The following is a 24,656-nucleotide window of genomic DNA, read 5'->3' as shown; positions in this document are numbered from 1 at the left end:
ATGCTTGCACATATTTAAGTTACATAATAAAATTAATTTAAATAAAAACATGAGAGGTCTAGAAGAATACTTTCTCCTTGAAAGGTATGTGTCTATGGCTGAACTATAAGAGTGTCTACCCTATAGAGATAGTTCTCTTTTACAAAAGATTTAAATTTGAATTAGGAAACTGTGCCAATGAAGACAAGCTAAGTTCAGCTGCAATAACAAGCAAGCCAGAAATTCCAGTGGCTTAAACCACTTGCTTACATTAAATCCATTGCATATTGGTAAAGAGCTCACGGTGCTTCTTCTGTCTGCCTACAAACTCTTCTTGGTGTTAAAATATTCCATTTACTGAACAAAAACAGCACATGATAAACTGTTCAGAAAGGAAACTTGCTTTTACTTTTCAGGGAGGGACATTTGTATGGCCCTATAGGCATATATGGTCCAAGAAACTTCTGCCAGTTTCTTCTAAATGTCTGCCTACAAACTTCTCCTTGTGATAAAATCTTCCATTCACTGAGCAAAAACTACATGATGAAGTGTTCAGAAAAAAAATTTGTTAATATTTTTCAGGCCTGGATAACTGTATGGCTCTATAGGCACAAATGGGTTTAAGAAGCCTCTGCTAGCTTCTTCTACAAGTCTGCCTATAAAATCATCTTAGTGTTAAAATCTTCTGTTCACGGAAAGAAAACAGTACATGATGAACTGCTCAGAAAAGAAGCTTGTTTTTACTTTTCAGGGCTGGATATCTGTGCAGATATCAGGACCCAAACTGATGGATCTAATCTCAATAATATTTCCGGTTGAGGAGAACAAGTGCTCTGGGGGTTCTCTCGCCTGCAGATAAATGTGCTGGATCAATTAAGTCAGATGACCGCGCCAAACTTCTAGAAGAGGAGCATAGTCCTCAGGTGCGGCCAGGATAAGAGTGAACCAGGCATCTGTTACCAGCAGTCATGTCTGCAACAGAAAGCATCCTGCATCTTTTTATAAAAAAGTGCTCCACGGCATTGTTCTGACACTTCCTATTCCCTACTAAAGCTTCAGACAGCTTTCTAAATTTCATAGGCAGCTGTGGCTTTTGAGTTACACCCCAAATCTGGTGCTTCTTAGCCACACGGTATGGGCAGATCTAAACATGTTTCTCCTCTGTGAAACGGGGCAGAAATGTCAGTTGCATGGTGTGTTGCGAGAAGTCAAGGCAGTAACTCATGTGAAACTTCTTTGTCAAATTTAAATTATTATCCAAATGAAAATATTATAGCAGTATTATTCTTGGCAGTCAATCATGCCACACCAAGGATAAAGAATAGACAGTAATGATTTCACCCTATAGCACTCATCACACAATCAATATTTTCTCACAAAAGTTTCCTGAAAATCCACAGAAAAACTCTTTAGGTTATCAGATAATGAAACCTATAGAGAATAGCTCTTCAATATAGAAGCAAATTTCTCCTCTTGGATAGAAAATGACAAAGCATTTTACATGGCCCCAAACCTATATAGCACACTTTTCTAGCAGATTTCCACGTTTAAAAGATTTGAGGTTTAAGGAAAGAAGTACTATTTTGCCTAAGAAACAGTTGTTTTAGGTTGAGATCAGTATGAAAAAATGAAAAAAGATTCACAAAATAGTGTTGGGGATGGAGACACAGGAAGATTTTTATACTGTAGCATCAACTCTGAAACTGCTGTCACCCAGATACCTCAAAATTCTAGCTTAGTAGAACTGAGTGGTACCCTGAAGTTCATGTTGTCTACTCTTGTTTTCTAGGTGTCTTATTCAGCTCAGACAGCTATAACAAAATACTACAAACTAGGTGGCTTAAGCAACAAACATTTATTCCTCACCATTCTGGAAGTCGGGAAGAGTGAGATCAGGATGCCAACATGATAAGGTTCTGGTGAGGGCTCTCTTCCTGGCTTGCAGACAGCTGCCTTCTTGTTGTGTCCACATATGGCAGGGAGAGACAGACACAGAGAGAGAGAGAGAGACAGATGGAGACTGCATGCTAGCTTTAGTCTCTACCTTTTCTTTTAAGGACACTAATCCCACCCTTATGGCCTCATCTTAACCTAATTACCTCCTAATTATCTTTGGGAAGCAATACCATCACATTGTGCATATGAGTTTCAATATATGAATTTGGCAGGGCAGAGGAGCGGGGCAAGGCTGAAACATTCAGTCAGTAACACCATATGAGGAAAAGAAGGTCTGGAAAAGTTAAATGACTTGCCTTAGATCATGTTATTAAATTCACGTTGATTAATCAAATATTTTTCCTTTTTGCCAATCTGAAATTACAGAATTGAACATGATGCAGAGAGAAAAGTTCCTTTACTTCTGCATACAGTTGCTAATAAAGCCTTTTCCTTTTTGAGATGGGTCTCTCTCTGTCACCCAGGCTGGAGTGCAGTGGTATGATCTTGACTCGCTGTAACCTCCGCCTCCTGGGTTCAAGCGATTCTCCTGCCTCAGCCTCCTGAGTAGCTGGGACTACAGGCGTGTGCCACCATGCCTAGCTAATTTTTGTATTTTTAGTAGGGACAGAGTTTCATCAGGTTTCATCATGTTGACCAGGCTGGTCTCGAACTCCTGGCCTCAGGTGATCCTCCTGCCTCAGCCTCCCAAAGTGCTGGGATTACAGGCATGAGCCACTGTGCCTGGCCAATTGCTAATAAAGTCTTTTCTAATCTAACCCTATGTAACTCACTTCATGATGTATCTGCAAGTGGACTAAGGACACACTGAATATTCTTGTCGAGGTCTAGCAATAATTCTGAGATTCCTTTTAAGTATTTGTAAAAGTTAGTTGTTTTCCTTATTTCAGAGGGTTCCAGATGTTTTGACCCTGGGGAAATGTATGAATAGATTAAGAAAATAGATTCAGATTTCTAGTTGAATGATTTCATTATCTGATTATTTTATTTAATTAGACACGGAAGTCTACTTTTCACTCTAGGAGAAGAATTTTCAAATTGTCTCCCAAAAAGAAAAGAAAAGATGAGTTTCCTTTCTAAATGTATTAGTCAGGAGCGGCTAGGTTATACTGAAGTACAGAAAAATCTCTGGGATTTACAGTAACAAAGGATTATTTCTCATTCTTGCTAAATATCTATGGGTGTCAGAGAGGTCTCCACTCCACACGTCTGTGCCAGGGGTGGGATGCTGATGGAAACTCCATCTGGGGGGCAGCAACAGCTGTGCCACCAGGAAAGGGATTTGGTAAACTGCACACTGGCTCTTCATGGTTCTGCCTGTAAGTGACACATCTCACTTCTGCTAATACGTTATTTGCCAGATTAAATCACAGGATCACAGCTAAATGCAGAGGGGTCAGAATACTTCCATCCTTCTATGCACCTGGAAGAAGAAAACCCAAAATTTTGCTGAACATCTCTAATGGCCACCATACTAGGAATAAAAAAGGAAAACAGAATACACTCCAACTTTGTCAAAACGCCAGTGTCTCACACCATCAAGATGAATCAAATTCCCAAATATCCATCAGCTATACAATAAAATACCTTAACACATTAATAGAGTTTCCTGAATTCATTTCTTCATCTCTAACAAGAGAATTGCATAGAATGGAAAGCAAGTACAATAAAGTAAACTAAATTGGGGCTGGGGTGAAGTTTCTAGAAATGGCTTGTGGGACAGCAAAATGTGGAGGCACGTTTATACCTTTTATGGATTTTATTAGTCTCATTTCTCAGAGGAGAAGTCATGTGTTTATGACATGCCAATACTGGTCAACAGTCTTTCCAAAATAATTGGACAGTAGGAAAGTTATAGCTGTAACAGGGGAAAAAGTTCATTTTCACCTAAATTGCCAATAGGAATATTTGTTTAATGAGTCACTCTAGAAAGAGATGTTACATCCTTAAAACTTAACCTTTTTGGGAAATGTCTTAAGGTCTAGAATATGTTCAGACAACCTTCATTTGTTTCTTTTATTTGGTTACAATCATTTGCTTAGACATGTATTTTTAAACTTTTAATATAGTAGTAGTAATATGTTATTTTATTTGAGTTTTCTTTTATTTGGATACAATCATTTGCTTAGACATATATTTTTAAACTTTTAATGTATTGGTAGCAACAAAGTTTTCAAGTAGGGAAACACTTAAACTAGCTCAGAATCTCCCCTAAATTAAAAAATAGAGTTTTGTACTTTCCAGAATAATAAGCATTTTTTTCTTTTTCTTTTTTCTTTTCTTTTCTTTTTTTTTTTTGTTTTTTGAGGCGGAGTTTTGCTCTTGTTGCCCAGGTGGAGTGCAATGGTGCAATCTCGGCTCACTGCAACCTCTGCCTTCTGGGCTCAAGCGATTCTCCTGCCTCAGCCTCCCAAGTAGCTGGGATTACAGGCACCCGTCACCATGCCCAGCTAATTTTTTGTATTTTTAGTAGAGACAGGGTTTTGCCATATTGGCCAGGCTGGAACTCCTGATCTCAGATTATCCGCCCGCCTCGGCCTCCCAAAGTGCTGGGATTACAGGAGTGAGACACCGTGCCTGGCCAATAAGTACTTTTATAGACTTTCTTTAAATCTTTCTTGGTAAAGATCTGCAAAGCAGGAGGAAATTACGAGAGGCAAAGTTTGCTGGTTTACTGTTTTATTATATCTCTCCCCACTACCCCTTAAATATTTGTAACAGAGCAAGGTTAACATTAACACCCTAACCACCATAAACTCAAAATATTTATTACACAATTCATGTCTAAGATGCAAATGAATATATAACAGTAAGATGATTTCATACAGAGGTACAGTGAATTCTGTGTGACTCGGGTAAGTCAATTTTGTGTTTTAGTTTTTTTTGTGTGTGTGTGTGTTTCAGTAGTTTTGAGTTATAATTAACTGGGTAATGACTAGAATGCTATATATCATGTAATTCACATTGTTTTTCTCATTTAATCTCCACAGTAAACCTACTTGCAGAACTGAGGAAACTGAGGATGAAGTGACTTGACCAAGGTCTCCTAGCTACTTAGCAGAGGAATACTCTTTAGAGATAAATAATTGCGGTGACATTTCAATCAAAATATCTGATAATTGCAGTGCTTTCCCACACCCAAGTCTCTAGGAGAAGAAATAATTTAAATGATACATTTATTCGTAAACACACAAGTACTCATTCTGTGTCTTTTCCTATCACAAAGCCCATGAGAGCTGAATAAGTCTGCAAGACAGAGGCTAAGAAAAGTTGGCTCTGGCATCAGACAGGTTGACTTGGGTGAGGCTCTGCAATGGTACCTTGGATGGGTACTTATTTTCTCTAACCTCAGTTTCTTCATCTGCAAAATGGGAAACAATATTGGTGCTTTCCTCAGGGTTTTGCTAGGAAAATGAAATAAGACAATATGTTTTTGTGCAGTACAGTGCATTAAACGCTCCATAGTATGAACTTGATATATACTAGGCTTTATTGTTGGATAAACAAGGATAGTCATGGCTCCTCTTAGAGGAGCTCCCTGATTAGGGAGAGGAGAGAAACGTTTAAATAGCGTTTCCTGTCCAATGTGATGCGAGCAGTAGGGAAACCAGGGAAAGGCACGAAAGACTGCCTTGGAAAAGTCTAAAAAGGTTTCATAGAGGTGACCTTTGAGCTGGTGATTATAGGCGGAGCAGTGCTTCACCGGATGGAGAAGGAGGTAGACATTCCGGCTATGTCCAAATGTGGGGTGGAAAGCCGTGTTTGGGGACCTCAATACTCAGGATAAGGGAACATTGGAGCGAGAGAAAGGGAAATAATGAAAGTGCATTATATTAAAAAACCACTAAGTGTGGGACCTTGGGGGCTTGGACCGTAGAGGGCCAGTCTTCCGTGGCCATGAGGGAGGGAAACTGGAGGATCGCGAGGTGGCGCTGTGGCTCCACCTTAAGGGAAGATTCCGGAGCCCGCGGGTCACCCGCACTCCCAAGGCAGCCCTCCGAGAGGTGGGGCAGCGCGGTCTTGGTGGGTTTGGCATCTTCACGGCAGTTGCCAAAAAAATGACGTTGATAAAGATAATAAATACATAAGCAAATAACCCGGAAGCGGTCCCTTTTAGGACACACGGCAAGCATCAATAATCAGAGACGGTCCGCGAGGAAGGAATAAGAGCACGGAACTGTCCAGCAGGGACCGTTCCCAGCTCAGTCCGCGTAATCTGTGTGCCCGCAGCGGGAACCTGCATCGCCTGCCGGGAGCTGAGCTGTTGGCTAAGCCGCGTCTTCGGGCGGGTCCTGCGCCCTGCAGGCGTCTCTCTACAGCCAAAGGCGTAGCAGTCTGCATGCCTGCCCTTGGGCCCTCGGTCCACACCCTGCCTGGACCTAGATATTTTTGGATTTTTTTTTTCTTTTTGCTGAATTTCATACGCACAAGTGTACACAAAACCACGTATGAGTTCAGGCTCTTGCACAATACACACGGACTTTTGCACATGCACACCCCACTCACTTAAAGTAGACACGTCTACACATGACAGGTACACACACTAGACACATGCGCGCTCACGCCCGTGTGCACCAATACCTTAAGCACCCACGCACACATCCAGCCAAGTGCGCACTGTCACTTACTGGCACACACACTTACTGCACCGGCCCACAAATGTGCAGCCACTTTTCGCACATGCAAACATATTTGCACACACATATCATACACATCTCGCATCCCAGTAGCCAACAAAGACCTCGCAGCACGCAACGGTGTGTAAATATCCAGCAAATTGCCCCTCGAAGGAAGTATGCGTACAAACTTTTTGTTATCCAGGCATCTCGAGCTTGTCTGCTAAATTCGCGTTCCCTCCTCCAACTTTCCCCTGAGTAAATAGGCCTGTTAGTCCCTGTCTCCCCTCTGAGAATGTTTTAAGGACAAGGTTTCTTCCATAAGGTTTGCGCTACGGAAGGGATGCTAATTTTCAAATTGCTGGGAAGCTCCCTTCTCCCACCCCAGAGCCTCCTTCTACCGACGGAGCAGGGACCTTTCCAGATAGGACTCCAATCTCGTGGGCTAGCAGACTGTGAGCAAGGGCCACCGGGTGGGATATGATCGCGCCCTGGGGCATCCTCTGACTTAAAGATCCTTTCCGGCAATGCCCCCAACTGTATTCTCCCGACTCAGAATGACTTCAGCTTTTAGCTATCTAAGGTCATTCTAGGGCAGAATCAGCATCTCCCCTATTAAAGCACATCCACAAGTGTCCAGATTTCTGTCCTTCGATGGGCATCAGGAACATCCCTGCAAAGTCAGATACTTAGTCTGTTCCAACTGGCGAGCTTGCGTGAGCTCTAAGATCTCAGCTAGGACTGGGAGAGAGAAGTGACTGATAGGAGGTCACATAGTAAATGTGACAGAGCCGGGGCCCGGGCTGGCACGTCCCTGGCGTGCTCTGTCCCTGCGGGCCAGGAGAGAGAAGCACATCGGTAACTGACCACGTGAATGCGCACTCAGTACGCACATTAGTTAGGACGTTTCATAATCTTCCCATTTTCTCTCTCCTCTGCTCCCTGCCCTCGGGAGGCACCGTGCACGCTCGCTCCTTTCTCCTCCCGGTTGTGGAACCCGGGCCCAAGGGCTCCACAGCCAAAGGACACTTGAGCGTTTGGGGGCAAGAGATTCGCACCACAGCTGGGTGGACGGTTTGGCTCTATATTTAAGGGGACAGGCTCTGGCGATATTCAGGCTTGGCGACTTTATTAACTGTTGGCCGTGGACAAGTTTTTCAACTTCGCTCACAGGGCCTCCGTTTGCTCACCTGAAAAACGCGGAGTGGTCTTATCTGCCGTGGTCTGTGGCGGATATTCAGTGAGCTCCTGCCCGTAAAGCCTTCAACAAATGGGATCTATTATTATCTGGGGCCGCCCGCGGGGGAAACCCGAGAGAGTCGGCAGGCTCGCCCGGAAAGATCTGTAGGAACCCCTTGCCACAGTCTTCTGGCCCTAATCAAACTAAGCACTCCCAGCCGGGGACAGAGCCCCGCGGTGTTGTTTGCTTGGTCTCTGTCTTCTAGCCGTCTGTGGGTGTCTTTGTCCTTCTCTAGGCCTCAGTTTCCCTGTACGTACCATGGGGGGAGTGGGAGGTGAAGTTGCGCTCCCAGGGTCGGGAAGTGTCCGTCATACTGGGCCAGGAAAGGTGGCCTTCTCTGGAGCGCAGAGAGTCGGAAACAGAAATCAGATTCTGGATTTCCAGTGGACCCCTGGCCTGCTACTCCCACGCGTTCCCCGAGGACTGCGCGTGGAGATCACCGAGGAAGAGAACCACGGATTTGAGGGCTGGCGGTGTCTCACCGTGCTCCGCCACTCCCGGCATCTTCGGGGTGCAGTTCATGGGCCCCGCAGAGCTGCACCCCCGCGCAGGTCCCGGCTTTCCCGGGCCCCGGGGCCGCCACTCACTCCTGTTCTCCACCGGGCAGCGCCATGGCCCTTACGCATCTCCACCTCAACCCCGACTCCAGGTTGCTGGTCGACTCCTCTGGAGCGGCCACAATCTGAGGGACTTTGCACCTTGGCTTAGGTCGTCCCATCTTTCTTTTCCCCTTTCCCTTCCAAACACTGAAATAGGCATCTGTCCTCCCGCCTCGTTCGAAGCTGTCCCTGGCAGGTGGGGAGGGAAGGGGGCACGTCCGGGGACGGTTTGCCCTTCTGAGGGCGCGCCCTCACAAGGCGAACGGAAATCAAGAGAATTTTCAAAGTGACAGGTCCCAAGTCTGGCCTCCTGGGGGCGGACGAGCAGAGACGATTCTCTCTTTTGCTGGGACCTTCCCACGGGTCTTAGTTTGGCTGTATGTATCTGGTCTTTTCTCTTTGGGGAGACCGGTGCGTTTCTACTGGAGCCCCCAGAAATTACTAGTAGATGTTGCCTTTCAGGAAGGGGAATTGATTTCCCTGTGCCTCAAGAGGGTTGGGATAGCCAAGGAGCAGAAGGTCAGGGTGGGAGTGGGTGCGTGGGGAGGGCTTGCACACTGCCCTGGGCTTCCTCCAGGCCCAGGTCAAGAGATCCGGAGAGCTGGGCAGCCCTGGGAGCATCTGAGGAGCTGTGTATCCTGAACTCCCACAGCTGCAGAAATTTTGAGGAGCTCAGCAGGGAAACTAGGCTCCAGGGGAAACCCCAAACCTCTCTAGTTTTTCTTTCCAAGTGTAAACTCATTCTGCTGTCATTTTTTCCCCACGCAAAAGTCTCTTTTCCTCACTCATTCCTTCTCTTCCTTCTTTTTCTCTTGATTGTATATATTCAAAAATCAAGAGTTTCCAAATAACTTTAAATACAGATCCCAGGGACCAACACACGAGGTTGTGATTCTGTGGGTGAGGATAAGGCCTGGAAATCTGCATTTCTTTTTTTTTTTTTTTGAGACGGAGTCTCGCTCTGTCGCCCAGGCTGGAGTGCAGTGGCCGGATCTCAGCTCACTGCAAGCTCCGCCTCCCGGGTTCACGCCATTCTCCAGCCTCAGCCTCCCGAGTAGCTGGGACTACAGGCCGCCCGCCACCTCGCCCGGCTAGTTTTTTGTATTTCTTAGTAGAGACGGGGTTTCACCGTGTTAGCCAGGATGGTCTCGATCTCCTGACCTCGTGATCCGCCCGTCTCGGCCTCCCAAAGTGCTAGGATTACAGGCTTGAGCCACCGCGCCGGGCCGAAATCTGCATTTCTAACAACTGCCTGCACCCTTCCCTGTGTGATTAGCCTGATGAACCCAGTTTGGGGATTACTATTATAAACTACCCTAAAGTCAAATCACACATATGCTATAAAGCCCAGGCAATGCTGTACATACAAGAATATCTCTTTACAGGATACCTTTACCATAAAGTATATACCTAAGGTAATTGTGATGGATAGTGCTTGAAGTATCTGCTTTCAGGTATGATGGCAATCACCCTCTACACACACGCTTTGTCTCTGGAGGTGATGCTACCCTCACATGAAGATTTAGAGTATTTAAGAGGTCCTTTTTCAAAGTTTAAAATTACAATTGCTGGTTCAATATTCACCAGAGAAAATCCACAAAAAATCTACTGCTCTGCTGGCCTGGGTGTCATTTCCAGTTTTCTGTCACTCACTCTGTCTCTCTTCCACCTTCTCTTTAGCCTCCTTCCTACTTAAACATTTATTACAGGATGAGAAAGCCAGGTTGAAAGCACAAGGACACCCAGAAGAAAAGCTATGAATACACTCTGCTTGATTAAAATAAAGCACACTCACCACCCCAGGTGAGGTATACGCTGTCTCTGCACAGCCAAAGGGAATTAGTCTTATCAAAATATTCCTGCCCCCTTTTATTTTTCTTCCTTCTCTAGCCTGGCAGGTATGGAAATTGCCTCCCTCATATTTAGTTCATGGAGAGACTGGCTCTGGGGTAGACATTGAGCTGCTCAAGACTTCTTGCTTTGTGCCACTTTCTCATTTGGGTCAGTCAGCTTCAGGCTCTCAACAAATGCTTCCTTTGCAGATGCTTCTAGATTCTGCTCGACCCCAGAAATCTATCTGCTGTGTGTCTCTTGCTGATCCTGGACCTGACGGTGTCTATGCTTTTCCTTTCCCTGGCACTTTTGTCACCTTCCTTTGGCAGTGATCTGCTCCCTTCTTGTGTGTCCCTCACCATTGGAGACATCCCACCAGACTCAGCTGGGAGTCCTGCAGTTGAGGACTGTTTACTGGAGAGTAAAATGGAGGTTCAGGCAGTTAAAGGGAAGGAGGCCTGGGCCTTTTGCCAGGGCTATATGGGACCCATTGATAGGATGGGTGGGCTTTGCTTCCTGATCTCCTTACCTTCCAGGATCCTCTCTGAGCTGGAGAATATGGCCCAGGCAGGGGGAGGGATTGACTCTGGGGACCCCCTTGGACCTGGAGCATCAGGTTAAGTTTGGAGCTTTAGACAGTTTTTAGCAGGCCAAGTTTCAATTGTGCATTTAAATACTATAGAGACTGAAAATGTTCACATACCTATCCCCACAAACCTACAACCCTTCAAGTCTCTCCACCATTATACTCTTCTTCAACATGAACGCTATGTTAGGAACCCTTGTAAATGCTATGGGGATCCAGAAAGATCAGACCAATCCCTTCAAGGAAGTCCTGGAAGAGATGGCATTAATTATGGTACCAGGGGAAAGTGCTCAACACACAAGAGATCTAGATTACACATGTGAGAGCTGGGCAGGCCTTGTGCACAGGAGATAAAGCAGTGTTTGAGGACAGTGGCCATGCACTGCAGGCCAGGACCACACTCTTTCATCCAGTTTAGGAATCAGGAAGTGGCTCCACTGCTCTGCCAAGAGCACAAAGCATAACTCTTGCCTGTCTCTATTCAACATGGGCATATGTACTTTTCCATCGCTGACCCCATGAGCTTCTTAAATCAAAGGACCAAGGAAGGCCAGCAGAAAGGGGACCTGGATTTCTGGCAGAGAATTTCCCCAAAGGAGTCCTTAGCAGATTTGGCTGCAGTCAGGGAGTTCCTTTGAGGGCAATGAAACAGAAGTTCACCATGTGCTTATTAGAGGTTACAACCTGCTAAAAAAATGATGGGGCACATTACCCAGAAACTTCTAGCTATTTCCTTTGCCAGCCACAAAGATACATGCTGAAAGGCCTGAGGAAGGAGACAATTTCGTCCTTTTTTCTTTCCTTCTTTCCTTCCATCTCTTCCATTTCCATTCGTTCCTCCTATCTCTCTCCTTCTTTCTCTCTCCCTTCTTCTTTCCCATTTTCTCTTCCCCTTCTTCCTTTTTTTCCCTTCCCCTTTTCTTCTTTCCTCCCCACCTTCCTTCTCTTCTCCCCCCACCCTTTTCATATGGCAGAGACAGAGTTAGGAAGGATTTGCTCAAGCCCTCCTTTTTAACAGGAAGAATAAAGGAGGATGAGAAAAACCCTGCACCAAATTACCAGCTAATCAAAGACGGTTAACATTGCTGTTGCTTTGGTAGTTACTCTAAAAACAAACAAACAAACAAACAAACAACTTGGGGTGGGGAATGAGGGGTTGGCATTTGAGAAGATTTAAAAACGCATCCTGACACAGCCCCAGTGACAGCATTCATTCCACCATTCACATATCTCGAGGACTGCCCGAGAGAGGTGAGCGTGTGAGTGAGAACAGTGCCCAACCCTGGCAGCCTCTAGGCTAGCAGCCGAAAGAGAAGCGTTTCAGAGGCCAAGGTGGGAGCAGAACCTGGCCCCCAACTTCCTGGGAACCCACAGCGCCTCATTTCCCGGGGCCCAGCGTCCATTCACTCCTCCCAGCGTGGAGGCCGTGCCCCTCCGCGAGTTACCAGCCCCGACCTCGCGAACCCATATTCCATCCCACCGCCCCCGCCTCAAAGCGAAGAGGTGGGCACCTGGGACGCGCGTCCTGCTTTTTCTGCCCGGGCTCTCCTGTCTCCTCCACTTTTGTCCCCGACGTCCCAGAACAGCGGAACAGGACGCGGCATCAGCCCTGGGAGGGCGCAGCCTGCGAGCCTCCAGCGCGCTCAGGGCGCGGCGAGGATGCTAAAGGACTGCAATGGCCAGGATGCAGACCCCAAGCTCAAATTCCTGGGGAAGACACCCGCCTCCCTTTCCCTCTGTCCCCTCTCCGTCCTCGCTCGGACCCGCTCCTCCCCAGCCCAGACGCCAGTGCTCAGCGCTCCCTCGCTCGCCACTTTGCAAGGAACTTTGGCCGGCTCCCCTGCACCACCGGGAGCGGGATGTTAATGAGAGAGCGTGGCCTGGCGCCGCGAGCTACCCGGCTCCCGGGTCGCGATTGGCTGCGGCGGGGCGGAAAGATGACGTTATGCAAATGAAGGGGCGGGGCCTCGAGGCGCGGGCCCCGCCTCCTCCCTTTGGGGTTAGTGTGCCTGTGTTTAGCTCTGGGGAGAGTCAAACTGGATTCCATAGGGAAAGCCTGCAAATCACTTCTATTTTAGCAAGGAGAAAACAGAATCTCCATCCAGCAGGGTCCACCCCTCTCTCTTTCTCCCTCTCCTCTCTCTCTATCTCTCTTTCCCTCCCCCCCTTTCCTCTCTCCCTCTCTCCCCTTCCCCCCACCCTCTCTGGTGTATCTGTCTACGGCAACCAGCGTCCTCCTCATCTACACGCAAAGGAAAGAAACATCTTTGGTTGGGAGAGAAGGAGGAAAAAAAAAGAGAGAGAGAGGAAAAAACTTGCCTGGTTGTGGAAAATGACACTTGAAGTAGCAAAGCCGGCAGCGCGAGTTGAGTCTATTGTTTCTTAAATTGCCATCAGGGTTTTTTTTTTTTTTTTTTTTTTTTTTTTTTTTTTTCTTCCTGCTTCTTCAAGTGAAGGTACCTCTACAAAAGGAAACTCCAGCCCCTCCTGTCCTCCACCGGCCTGTGATCATTACAAAAAAAAAAAAAGCACCCAAACCAAAAATCAACCAACCAAACAACCCCCAACAGCCAAGCATACATCTCTAATTTTATTATTTTGGTCTTTTCGTTGGATTTTCCCTTTCTTCTTTTTTTCGGGTTATCGCTCAGTTTTGAGCAGAGGTTTACATTTTTTACAAATTTGCTTTCCAGCCCGCCTTGATCTTCTAAGTGCGAGTTCATCGTCCGAGAAAAAAAAAAATCTCTGGTTGGCGTTTTTGTTTCTTTTCTTTTTCTTTCTTTTCTTTTTTTTTTTTTTTAAATTTTTTTTCAAGGGGGAGGAGATTTTCCACAAGAAAAGGTTGTTTTCATGTTTGGGATTCAGGAAAGCATCCAACGGAGTGGAAGCAGCATGAAGGAAGAGCCGCTGGGCAGCGGCATGAACGCGGTGCGGACGTGGATGCAGGGCGCCGGGGTGCTGGACGCCAACACGGCGGCGCAGAGGTGGGTACCGCGCGGGGACTGCGGCCGAGGTGAGCCGCGAGCGGGAGAGCCGGGAGGCGGCGGCGGCAGCGGCAGCTGCCGCCGCGGGGCCGGGCCGTGGGGTGCGTCCGCAGCCGCTGCGCTCCGCTCTCCGCCGGGGCTCCGCGCTCCCCAGCCGCTGTGCCTTCGTCGCCTGCGGCCGGAGGACCCGGAGCTGTCTGCGAGGAGCCCACGCTTTGCCAGCACTTTCCCCTGCCTCGTCTGTGACTGTTTTCATTTTGTTTTAACCCAGAAGAGGCGTCTCGACACAGCATGTTGGATATCTGTGTTTTATGTTTCTATGTGATTGCTCTTTCTTTTCCGGCCGGCTGTCTTTTCTTCTTTCCCTTCTTTCTTTCTTCCTTTCCCTGTTTCTTTTTTTCCTCTTTCTTTCTTTTTTCCTCTTTCTTTCTTTTTCTTTCCTTTTCTTTCTTTCTCTTTTCTTTTTTCTTTCCTTCTTTTCTTTTTCCTTTTTCTTTCCCTTTTCTCTTCCTGCCCTTCTTTTCTCTTTCTTCCCTCTTTCTTTTCTTCTCTCCTTTATTTTCTTCTCTTCTCCTTCTCCTCTTCCCTCCTTCCATTTCTTTCGTTCTTCCTTCTTTCCTCTCTCTCTTCCTGCCTTCTTTTCTTTCTTCTCTTCTTTCTTTCATTTCCTTCTCTCGTTTCTTTCCCCCACCTTCCCTTAATTCCTCCCTCACTCTCTTCCTCCCTTCCTCCCTCTCTCCCTTTTCTTTCTCTTCTTTCTTCAGCTTCCCTCCTTTCTCCTCTTTCTCCTTTCCTTACCTCTCTGTCCCTCCTGTTTTCTCGTCCCATTTCTCCCCTGAGTCTTCTCTTATTTCTGCTATCTGGTTCTCCTTCCCTCCCTCTCTGACTTTCAGTTTTTCTCAGTCTACCGGTAGAATAGCAACTCCCAACTTTAATTCTGACATCTCCTAAAAGTCTTCTCCACCCCCTGTCACCATGGCCTCTTCCAGCCCCTCTCTCACTCGCAGCTCCCTAGACACTAGACCGTGTGTCCTGAAGGCATTGCCCTTGGAGGTTGACCTGAGGGAACTTTCCTGGGCACACCCAAGGCCCTTTCCCAGGCTCCTGGTCCCAAGTGAAAAATGGCCTTTTCCCCACCCTTAAGCCACCAGCTGAGCTTGGGACAGTGGGAGATCTGGTGGCCCCAGGCCTTATCGGACTCAGAGTGCGGAAGGGGAAGAAGGAAGATGACTAATTACATCATCTCCAGTTTCCCTGGGCTGGGGACAAGTGTCCCTAACACTGTTCCCATCCCTACTGAGTATTAGGATGAGGGTGGGTGGTAGTGAGAGTGAATTGGGTAACTGGGCTGGAAGTGAAAGTGTGTGCGCGGGGCGCTCGTGTGTGTTCGTGTATGTGTATGTGTATGTGTGTGCCTGTGCGCGCTTGTGTTGGGCAGGTCCGGCTGTCAGCGGCCGCCTGGCGCCCCAGGCGCTCCAGCCTCCTGTCGTCGGCCGGCGCACTGAGCCAGCAGCCCCGGCCTTTAGGATTTCTGGAATGAGTATGAGGATTTCTGCGGTACAGCGAAACTTTGTTAGGACAGGTCTTTAAGAAAACAGCCCTCTTCCCTTTTTCACAGCGACCACCCTCGACAGTTCTGAGCCCCGCCCTCGGACCCTTCTCCACATGCTTTTTGGTGGTGGGGGGATGTGGCTTCCCAAGGCCAGGCACTCGCAGTTGGCCGGAGCGCGAGGGGTTCCTGGAGGGTGGCTGCTGCGGCGAGACGCCGAGCGTGTTTTCCATCCATTCCCACCTGCCTTGCTAGCTGAGACGTGAGATTTGGGGGGTGCCGGAATAGAACTGTGGGTTCTATTCCGCGAAGGTGTGTTCACTTCATCCACCGCCACTTTTCTTTCTCCCCACGCAGCGCGTGTCAGGTAGGAGTAAATGCTTATAGCGTTTCATCTCGCGCGCAAAATCCAAACAAAACTTTCACACTTCTTCAGCGAGTTCTGAGCACTCACCCGTCCTTGGCGGAGAGGACCAGAACAAGAGGGGACATGTGTGTCCCGTCGTCAGCTGGGTCTATGTCGCCTGAAGGGGCGTGAAGAGCGCCCACTGGATATTTTGGGGGAAGAGGAGGTGGGTGTTTGAGGGTTCGAGTGTGTGTACAGGGTGACAAGGGGCGCGGGTCGGCGTTCGGTTTAGCCATCTAACTCTGCGTCTTTGGCCGCAGCGGGGTGGGTCTGGCCCGGGCTCACTTTGAGAAGCAGCCACCTTCCAATCTGCGGAAATCCAACTTCTTCCACTTCGTCCTGGCCCTCTACGACAGACAGGGCCAGCCCGTGGAGATCGAGAGGACAGCGTTTGTGGGGTTCGTGGAGAAGGAAAAAGTAAGTGGGCGCAGCGCTGTCGCCCCTCGTCCCCGGCTCGGCTCGGGAGCAGGCCCAGGAGCCTTGGGCGGTGCGCCCTTCCTTGAGTGCAAAGCATCCATAACACACTTCTGTGTGGGGGTCCCCAAGCCACTTCCCATCCCGGACGAACCCAGGGTCTTGGTCCACTGGCTCCTGCTCCAAAAAAGTTGGCACAGAGCCCCCAGAGCTAGAGAGAGACAAGCCTGGCTCTACAATCCACAGCCTTGGGCACCCGGGATGAACCCGCCATCCACTACCAGATCATGCACCGCCTGCCTCTGGTGGCCCGGGCACTAGCCCCTAGGCCCTGGGAAGAGAATCGCCTGTGTGTGCCCGACGGAATTTTCTTTTGGGAGAGTGGGAGCAGTCAGGAAAGGGGGGGCGGAGGAGGGATCACAATTGGCCGCAATTTCTGCTGCTACCGTGGCTGGCAGACTGGCCAGCGGGGGTCCCGGCTGGGGGAAAGTTGCCTCGAAAGTTGGTCCACTCGCTCACGCAGACCTCTCTCCTGCATCTCTTGTGTCTTTGCGTCCTGATGCAACCCAGGAAGCCAACAGCGAAAAGACCAATAACGGAATTCACTACCGGCTTCAGCTTCTCTACAGCAATGGTGAGTCCCGGGGCGGGTCTGTGCCCTCACCCTGGGGCTCCGGGTCTGGGCAGGGGGCACAGGGAGCTCCAGGTGGACGAAATCCTCCAGCGAAGGTCAGTCACCCGCCTTATTCGAGGTGAACCAGCCTCTCCTAAATTTCGCCCTAGGAGGTTTCACCTGAGGAGGCTCCGAGTGGCCCAAGAGCCTTACCGGTCTCGCTTTTACCTGGGGCCAGGTGTAGTGCCTCATCCATCCTTGAGCCACTTTCATTCTTCCTCCCCTATCCTGAGGCCTGTTCCTTTGGCTTGACCCAGGCTCCAGGCCCAAGTCCCCTTGAGTTTAGGGGCTAGGAAGGGTCATGGCCTTGAAGGCTGCAGGCGAGAGCAGAGGGACTCTTGTGAGAATAGACAAGTCGGGGTACCCCCATCCCAGTCCCAGCTGCAGACCTTGGGGTCTGGCTTCCGGGAGCGCTAAGGCTAGGTCAGCAGCACCTCTCAGCAACTCCCTCTGGGGAAGGGAGATCCTGGCTGTATTTTCCAGGACAGTGGAAGTTCCAATCAGCCTTGGAGCCCCTTTTGTGATATGTTTGGGGGTTTCGTTGTTATTTTTTTGTTGTTTAGTTATTGTCCACCCACCCTTCGTTGCCTCTCACTTAATTCTGCTCCCTTCCCCCATTTCCAACCCTAGGGATAAGGACGGAGCAGGATTTCTACGTGCGCCTCATTGACTCCATGACAAAACAAGTAAGTTTCTTAATTTTGGGCCACGGGGGTCTCTAGGTCACAAAATTCAGGACAGTCAAGAAGCTAGTTGCTCCACCGCAGGAGGGCTGGGACTCTAACTCTAAAAGCCAGCGGGGGCGGCTCAGACCACACTCGCACCGCCTTCCAGTGTCCATTCATGCGCTTGTACCGCCGCGTGGGGATGAGGGCTCGACGGCGCCGTCCCTCCAAGGGAACTCGGGCCTTGTGAATTAAGACTGCAGGGTGCTGAGCGGCGAGAATTAAGGGCTGAACTTCCTCTGACCCGGCCAGGGAGCCCCAAAGGGCGCAAAAGGTGCCCAGGGACCCTGGTGCGGAGTGGGCTGAACCTCTGAAACCCAAGCTAGCCAGGCCTCCCCAGGAGGCAGAGGGGCGAGGGCCTGCAGGAGCGGAGGAGGGGTGGCAGAGGCGGCTTCCCCAGGAATGATGAGATGGGCTGAGAGCGCAGATGACCATTCTGCAGATTTGTTTTCAAAGGGAATGATGGTGAAGGTAGTGTTGAAAGAGGGAGCGACAATTGTTAGAGGATATTTTGCAAAAACCCTCCTGCTTTTGCCTCCAAGTTTGGCAGGAAGCCAGGCAGCATGAGTGAGCTTGTGGTCTTAAAGGTACATAGACGGCATTTTCTTAAGCTTCCAACACGCGGGTGTCAAGCAGTATACATTAAGGTTGAGTTATGGTTTAAAAGATACAATTATGAGCCGAGTCAGAAAAGAGGCCTGACGTTTTAATGAGGCACAGGAGCTTTTTCCCCTTCTTCTTAATTTTAAGAAAAAGTTTAGTTTCAGAATTAAGTAGCTGGTTAGGTAGTTGGAGGAGTTAGTAGCAGAAAAAAGAAGACAGTTTTATTGGGTGGGGGAAAGAAATCAGAACAAAGAAAAAGTTATCCATTGTGTACTAACCAGCAATTTAGCAGGAGGATTAGAATTTATTTACTTGATTGTGATTTTAGAATGTTTCCTTTAAAATAAGAGAAATGATCTTCTTTCATAGATATTGGCTAAGAAAGTTTCAAATTAGGGTATATATGCATATTTAAAAATTGTTTTTAGATACACCACGCTTAAATATGTGGTAGAAATGCCACATTAATAAGCTGTTGGGCGTTAAAAAAATCTAATATTCAAGAACCAATTTAATAACAGCTATTTTTGATGATCACGTTCATATTTCAGTGTGACACAAGTAGAAAACAAGAGTATGAAATCTATTTGTTAAAATAAAAATAAATATTGATTGAAATCTGTTTCATGTTATTTGCCTAAAATATTTGGCTTTCTTAAAAATCTGTTTATTTCTCAGTTGATTGCTCAGAGTAAATCACCATTTATACTTTTGGTCTTGATTTTATTTTCTTTAATGGATTTAATCATTACATAGGATAATTCCCTTTCATTTGGACACTGCCTTTTTTTTTTTTTTTTTGCCTTCCAAGGCAGAAACACAAAAGCCTGATTTTTAATAATTTTTTTTTCTTTTGCGATGTCAAAATAAAAATGTCTTAAGTGGAGTTTTGTTTTCAAAAATTGCTTTTGATACCCTGGATATCTTTTCCTGCCATTCTCATTACAGGAAAAAAAAAAAAAAAAAAAAAAAAGTTGGGAGGGAGAGGGGGAAAGTAGGAACTCTAAGACATATTCTCTATATATTTATTAGGATTTACTTTGTAAAAGATAAAAGGCACACCTACACAAATCAGTGCATATGGCCTGTCTGCTTGTGCAACATTGACCAATGAAATATTAAATTATAGGTAGCACTATGAAATGAACAATTGTAAGAAGCACAGAATTAAGACATGTTTGAAGCGATTAATCGCTCTCTGATGTAAACCTCCTCAAAATTTTATTTTAAGTCTCTTTAGTCAAAAAGTGCCACTACTAACTGATTTTCCCATTATGGGATGAACTGACTTTATACTCTCATAAAAATGAGGGGAGAATCGTCTTTTGATTTTTTTAAGGCAGTACATCAAATATCATTTTACTAACAAGGTCATAGAGCTTAAGAAGAACTGCAGCTTCAGGCATTCTTTGACCACTTGGTGTCATAAATTCTATCAGGAAAGAGGGAGGAAGAGAGACAGAAAGAGAGAGAGAGAGGAATAAGAACAAGATTAGTTTTATTTTCGATAATAGCACTTATGAGAAAGTCATTTGCCATAATATGACATCTCAGTAAAAGTCAAAATTATAAATGCATACAATGATATATTTTGGTGGGGAGTGGCCTGAGAAAAGGTTTAATAATTAAGTCTAAAAAATATCACGAAAAGAAATATCTCAAAGCATACCTGTGTGCTTTCATAATAATTGTTTAAATAACCACCTCTTTGTAGCTTTCACTTTGAAAGGCAGTTCCTACTCATTATCCAATTGCTTGTTCTTTGATTATGTGCTCCAAGAGTTTTGGAAGTAGGTTAGCTTCTTGTCTACAGGGTTAATACAATGGCCTCCAAAAAGCAGATAGATCAGCGTGAAGAAGCTTAACTTTCCCTAGGTGTGACATAAAAATAATTTATATTTAGCCTTAATGAGTAAAACAGTGAATCTTCATCTAACTTGAAATTATTCTATCATAATTAAATACCAAGTCTGATTTAAAATTTCTTGAATCTTTGATTTTAGTTTAATATACAGTGGCTCCTTAAATCAGATGTAAGTCTTGATATAAACTGATTGATTAAATGATTACATTTCTTTCCTGTGAAATTCTTCCTCATAGACTATGGATTTTGATAATTATTTAGAGTACAGAATGAAACATTTCTGGTGTGATAAGTTCTGATAACATCAATTGTGGAAGGAATACCTAGCCACTGTTCAAGTGTCTTTTCTTAGCTGCCTGTTCATTATAACATTTTTCCTATCAGAGACGCAGCTTTATGTGAGTGATTTCATATCCTTGACTAGAAAGTGGGGTTAAAACGCAAAAGGAATTTCGGGCAAGCAAAAATTAAAACTATTTGTGCATTCTACATTTCCATAGACTGTTCTTGATCTTGAGTGGAATTAGCAGCATTGAGATAAAAAAGAAATGTACTCAATCAACCAAGATGTATTGGTATGACACAGTATTTCACACCTTTTCAAAGTGTCTCATTAGACTATTTTGGGTAATGACTCTTAATTTTTGGACTCTACCAGGAAAGATGAAGCTTCATTAGAAATAAATATGTAAGAATCTGAGATCCCTTATCCCTATGCCTTCATTGTAAAGCACACGGGATATAATATTTTAAAAATTCATCCACCAACTAGAAAATAAGAGGCTTGCTTTTGGGAAGGGTTGTTCAAAACCAAGTTTAGCTGGACTAAAAATAGTTTGTTTTCGTGTCATTACTGTTTTTGGTATTCCATTAGTGAGCATGCAGAATGCCCTGTAGGACCCAGAAGTTTATGGCTGTTGCATCCAGAAACAATATCTACTGCAGAAGCTCAAATGAATCCAGTGGGGGAGGTCTGAGGTTTAATGGGCATCCTGTCAGATTTTCATGTAGTATTTGAAATACGATTATATTCTGTGATTGCTATAGTGAGTTGTTTATCTTAAATAGTTTTTTTTTTAAAGTTTAGCTTATCTCCCCTCTTACCATCTTGCTTTAAAAGAGTGATATTTTACAATTCAAAGAAAAGATACCAAATTGTATTGTTATCAAAACAAAACACTCTCTTCCCCTAAACAAAAGCTTGTTTGAGAAGCAGAAGATCGTAGTCACATAATCCTTGTATGTATGGATTTGAAAGTAGGTGATGTAGTGAGGAGACTGTGAAAAGGGTCCCAGGACGGTGGGGGGTCCAAGGTACAATCATCAGAAATGTTATCAGGTTTCTCTTCCCAGCTAGACTTCTTTATATATTTGTTTTGATCTTCCCAGTACTTTAAGTTATTGATGCAAGTGTATTTTTTTCCTATTGATTGTTTCATTATATCCTGCCATGGCTACATAGATTTGATTAACAATCCTTTCAGTTCATGGTTCTTCATTGGTAGATAAACACATTTTCAGTATATCAATAAGTTCCCAAGGAATTCACTAGGCCAGCAGAGAGGTTCTTTCATATATTTGGGGACATAAACAAACAAAAAAGGACACAGCAAGTTTATAGTCAGAGGCCATATTTCAGCAGCTTTCTCTCTCCTTTGGTAACATGTCAAAAATGCAGGTGATTTAAATTTCCTTGCACATAGAGGAATGAAGAAGTTTGGAATTTTTATGCATGATCAGGACCTGTGTTTGGGAAAATGTAAACTCATCACAGTGGAAAATGTGTTGTTTGGAGTCTGGGGGTGAAAACAAAGCTGATGGTTTTGGAGAGATTGCCGGAGCCAGATGGCCTAGTACTTCCCCAGTCTGGCGGGCCAACTGCTCCCTCCTGGATAATATACAGCCATTTGTTCGGGGATATTTACGCTAGAGCTGTTTCCATGTGAATGTTTGAACAGCATTAAAAATGAACATATTAGTAGAGATGCATTTATTGAACTCGTATGACTGTACAGATAGTCTGTTCTCTCTGTCTTATATTGCTGAGAGCAATGAAGGAGTGTTTGGACATTGGTGAATTGTCTACATAGTTGTTGAGCAAGAATGATCTGGTCTTAGTGAGCAATTAAAATACATCAATGTTTGGAATCAGACTAATGGAAATAATGTTAGCACCTACCTTGAAGCTCTGTTGTGAGAATTAAATAACTTCATACATGTTAAGGACTTAGAACAGCAACTGTACAAATTAAGTGCTTAATAAATTAGATGCCTTTATTATTATTATTATCATTATTGCCCCATTGGGTTGACAAAGCCAATTGTATTTACTAATATAGGTGTAAATGTAGTTTCCATAGGAGTGAAATATCTTTTATTTGTGCTAGGAAAAGAAATACAATATGGGATTGTTAGAGTGATTTAGTTTTTTATGGTGTTTGAATAATATAAGGGGTTTTAGCTCTTTGAGACATAAAAGATGCATTCTAAAGCTAACTGCTTTTGGTACACATTCTCTTTTTATTCAGGGCTGTGATGTAACTGAACAGCATACTGAATATGATATCATTCCTTCGCAACTTTCCTAATTCACTTCTGAAAACGGGCCTGCTTAGCTGCTGAGCTGAAATTACATCTTTGTAATTTGTTCACCAGTAGCCAAGCTGCTAATTGAAGCAAAATTATTTTTTTATTTTATTCCACTACTAATGTTGGATTGCTGTTTGACACGTTGTTTATGAAATGTCAGATTTGTAGTGCTTCCTTTGGCATGGTTTAATTTTTAACTGGTGTGCCTTCACCTACTGGAAATTTCTAGGACCAGATTAGCTAGCACCCTTTTTCTAAATTTTTTTATTTTTTTTATTTTTTAATGACAAGCAGTAGAACTTGGTGGTTGAATGTAATGATTATTATTACAGTGTGTTGATATTGTAGGTTGCATATCATTTTTTGATTAGCTCAATTCTTGGTAATTTGCTGCCAAAGGCTTGTTGACAGTTTGCATTCAGAAGACATTTCACTTGTGGTTAAAGCAGGTACTTTGTATATTCATGAACTTACTCTCTTAGGTGACAAAGTAGGTTTGGCCTTTTATTTTGTAAGGGGAAAAAGGAGTAACATATTTTCAGGGTATTATTTCGATTTAAATAGAAAATTAGGAGTCTTTGTTAGTTACTGATAACCTTTCTTTCCCCTCCCTCCAACCCTTTCTACCTTCCTTCCTCTCTTTTTCTTAATTTCTTTTCCTTTCTTTCCTTCCTTCCTTTTTCCTTTCTTTCCTTCCTTCCTTTTTCCTTTCTTTCCTTCTTTCTTCTTTTCTTTTTTTCTTTTCCCTCTTCTTCTTCAACTAATGATGATAGATTTCCTTTTGTGTGGTTATAAATCAAGAAAGGCTCCTAATGAAAATATTTTGTTTCTAAAAATCCTTTGGATTTTGCTGAACCAAAGTCAAAAGTATTCTCTTCACTGCCTTTATTTTGGCATGGAACACAAAGAGTTAAAACTATTAGAAAAGTAAACACAGAAAAACCATGTTCAATTCTCTGTATTTCCTTTGGCATCCTATTGAAGTGTGATGCCGGTGTACATTCACCGTGTATTTTTTCGTTTTACTGTGTGGTCTTTACCCATAGTAAGTTTCAATTAACTTTTAAGACCTAGAGGTATTTAAGAAAAGCTAGAATGAACTATGCTTCACAGTATGCCTTCCAAAACAGTGGCAACTGAGGCAGGTTTTGTATATTGATTGACTGGTTGGTTTTCAAAGATGTTACAGGTTACTTTATAATTGAGCGTTTGGAATTGATGATATTTTATTCATAACAGTAAAATTTCCAGAGTTGTTTTTGCATAAGAATGTGAAAGTTTAACAGTTTCTATGTTTTCTTCTTCTTTTAGTTAATTATTTTAAATATCCTTTAAAAGCCCCTTAATCCGAAGTGAAGAGAGTATTAAAAAATAATATGAGATATTTTATTTCTACTTATTAGAGTATGGCAGTAGAAAAGGCAGGCTAGTATATCACAAAAATAAATCTGTTCCAAATATATCCACTTTTGACAGCTTGTTTGTCAATTTCACCAGGTTTTTAAAGTTGAGATGAGGTTAATGTTGTTTACTATTTAACTCTTCCTCTTATGCAAGCATTCCTGTCCCCTTAAGGGATTTATTTGCCATTGGCAGGATTAATTTAAACATTGTTTTCTACTTGATATTGCATTTTTGTTTCTTAGGTTGCAAACCTCAACTTGATTCACTATCAACTGATTTACTTAAATAATACATTTTATATGATTTTTCTCCCCCTCCCACCCATCTATTAGCAGGCATCCCATCTTCACTTCTGATAAACACATTGATTTATTTAAACCAGTGTTGTCTTTGTCCCCCTCACAACAGACAACCTTCCTCACAGTGAGCAGACTCATGATTTACTATGGAGGATGAAAATAAGCCTCCTTCTTGGTGTTCCATTGTCTGGGCCCTAAACCAGCTGTCTATTAAAATGGTTTCACTTAAAACAGCCAATGCTGTTTATATGCTTCTGTGATCTCCCAGCTGATCCAACCCCAATCAGCTTTACTCATACACCACAGAGGCACATATTTAAATTAGGAAGAAATGCAG

General features: G+C 44.7%; 1 protein-coding gene across 18 annotated transcripts in view; it reads left to right on the top strand.

Annotated features, from left to right (window-relative positions):
- Positions 1-12,798: 12,798 nt before the first annotated feature.
- Positions 12,799-24,656, top strand: part of EBF1 (EBF transcription factor 1) — a 404,709-nt gene continuing 392,851 nt past the window's right edge. For 7 of the 18 annotated variants that reach the window (XR_648665.4, XR_002522962.2, XM_009209495.4 and 4 more), the window contains exons 1-4: positions 12,802-13,793; positions 16,009-16,165; positions 16,733-16,796; positions 17,466-17,521. Coding sequence is in view for 16 of the 18 variants with exons in the window: in XM_009209495.4 (XP_009207759.1) it covers positions 13,660-13,793; positions 16,009-16,165; positions 16,733-16,796; positions 17,466-17,521 (411 nt within the window). In the remaining 2 variants the exon portion in view is untranslated. Of the gene's footprint in view, positions 13,794-14,526; positions 15,915-16,008; positions 16,166-16,732; positions 16,797-17,465; positions 17,522-24,656 lie in introns of those variants that run through there. The other 11 variants (XM_021940237.2, XM_021940236.2, XM_021940235.2 and 8 more) reach the window with 8 other exon arrangements.

This window comes from Papio anubis, chromosome 5, assembly GCF_008728515.1.
Source record: "Papio anubis isolate 15944 chromosome 5, Panubis1.0, whole genome shotgun sequence".
Classification (NCBI taxonomy): Eukaryota; Metazoa; Chordata; class Mammalia; order Primates; family Cercopithecidae; genus Papio; species Papio anubis.
Note: the sequence above shows the minus strand (reverse complement) of the source record. Positions and strands in the feature narration are given on the sequence as shown.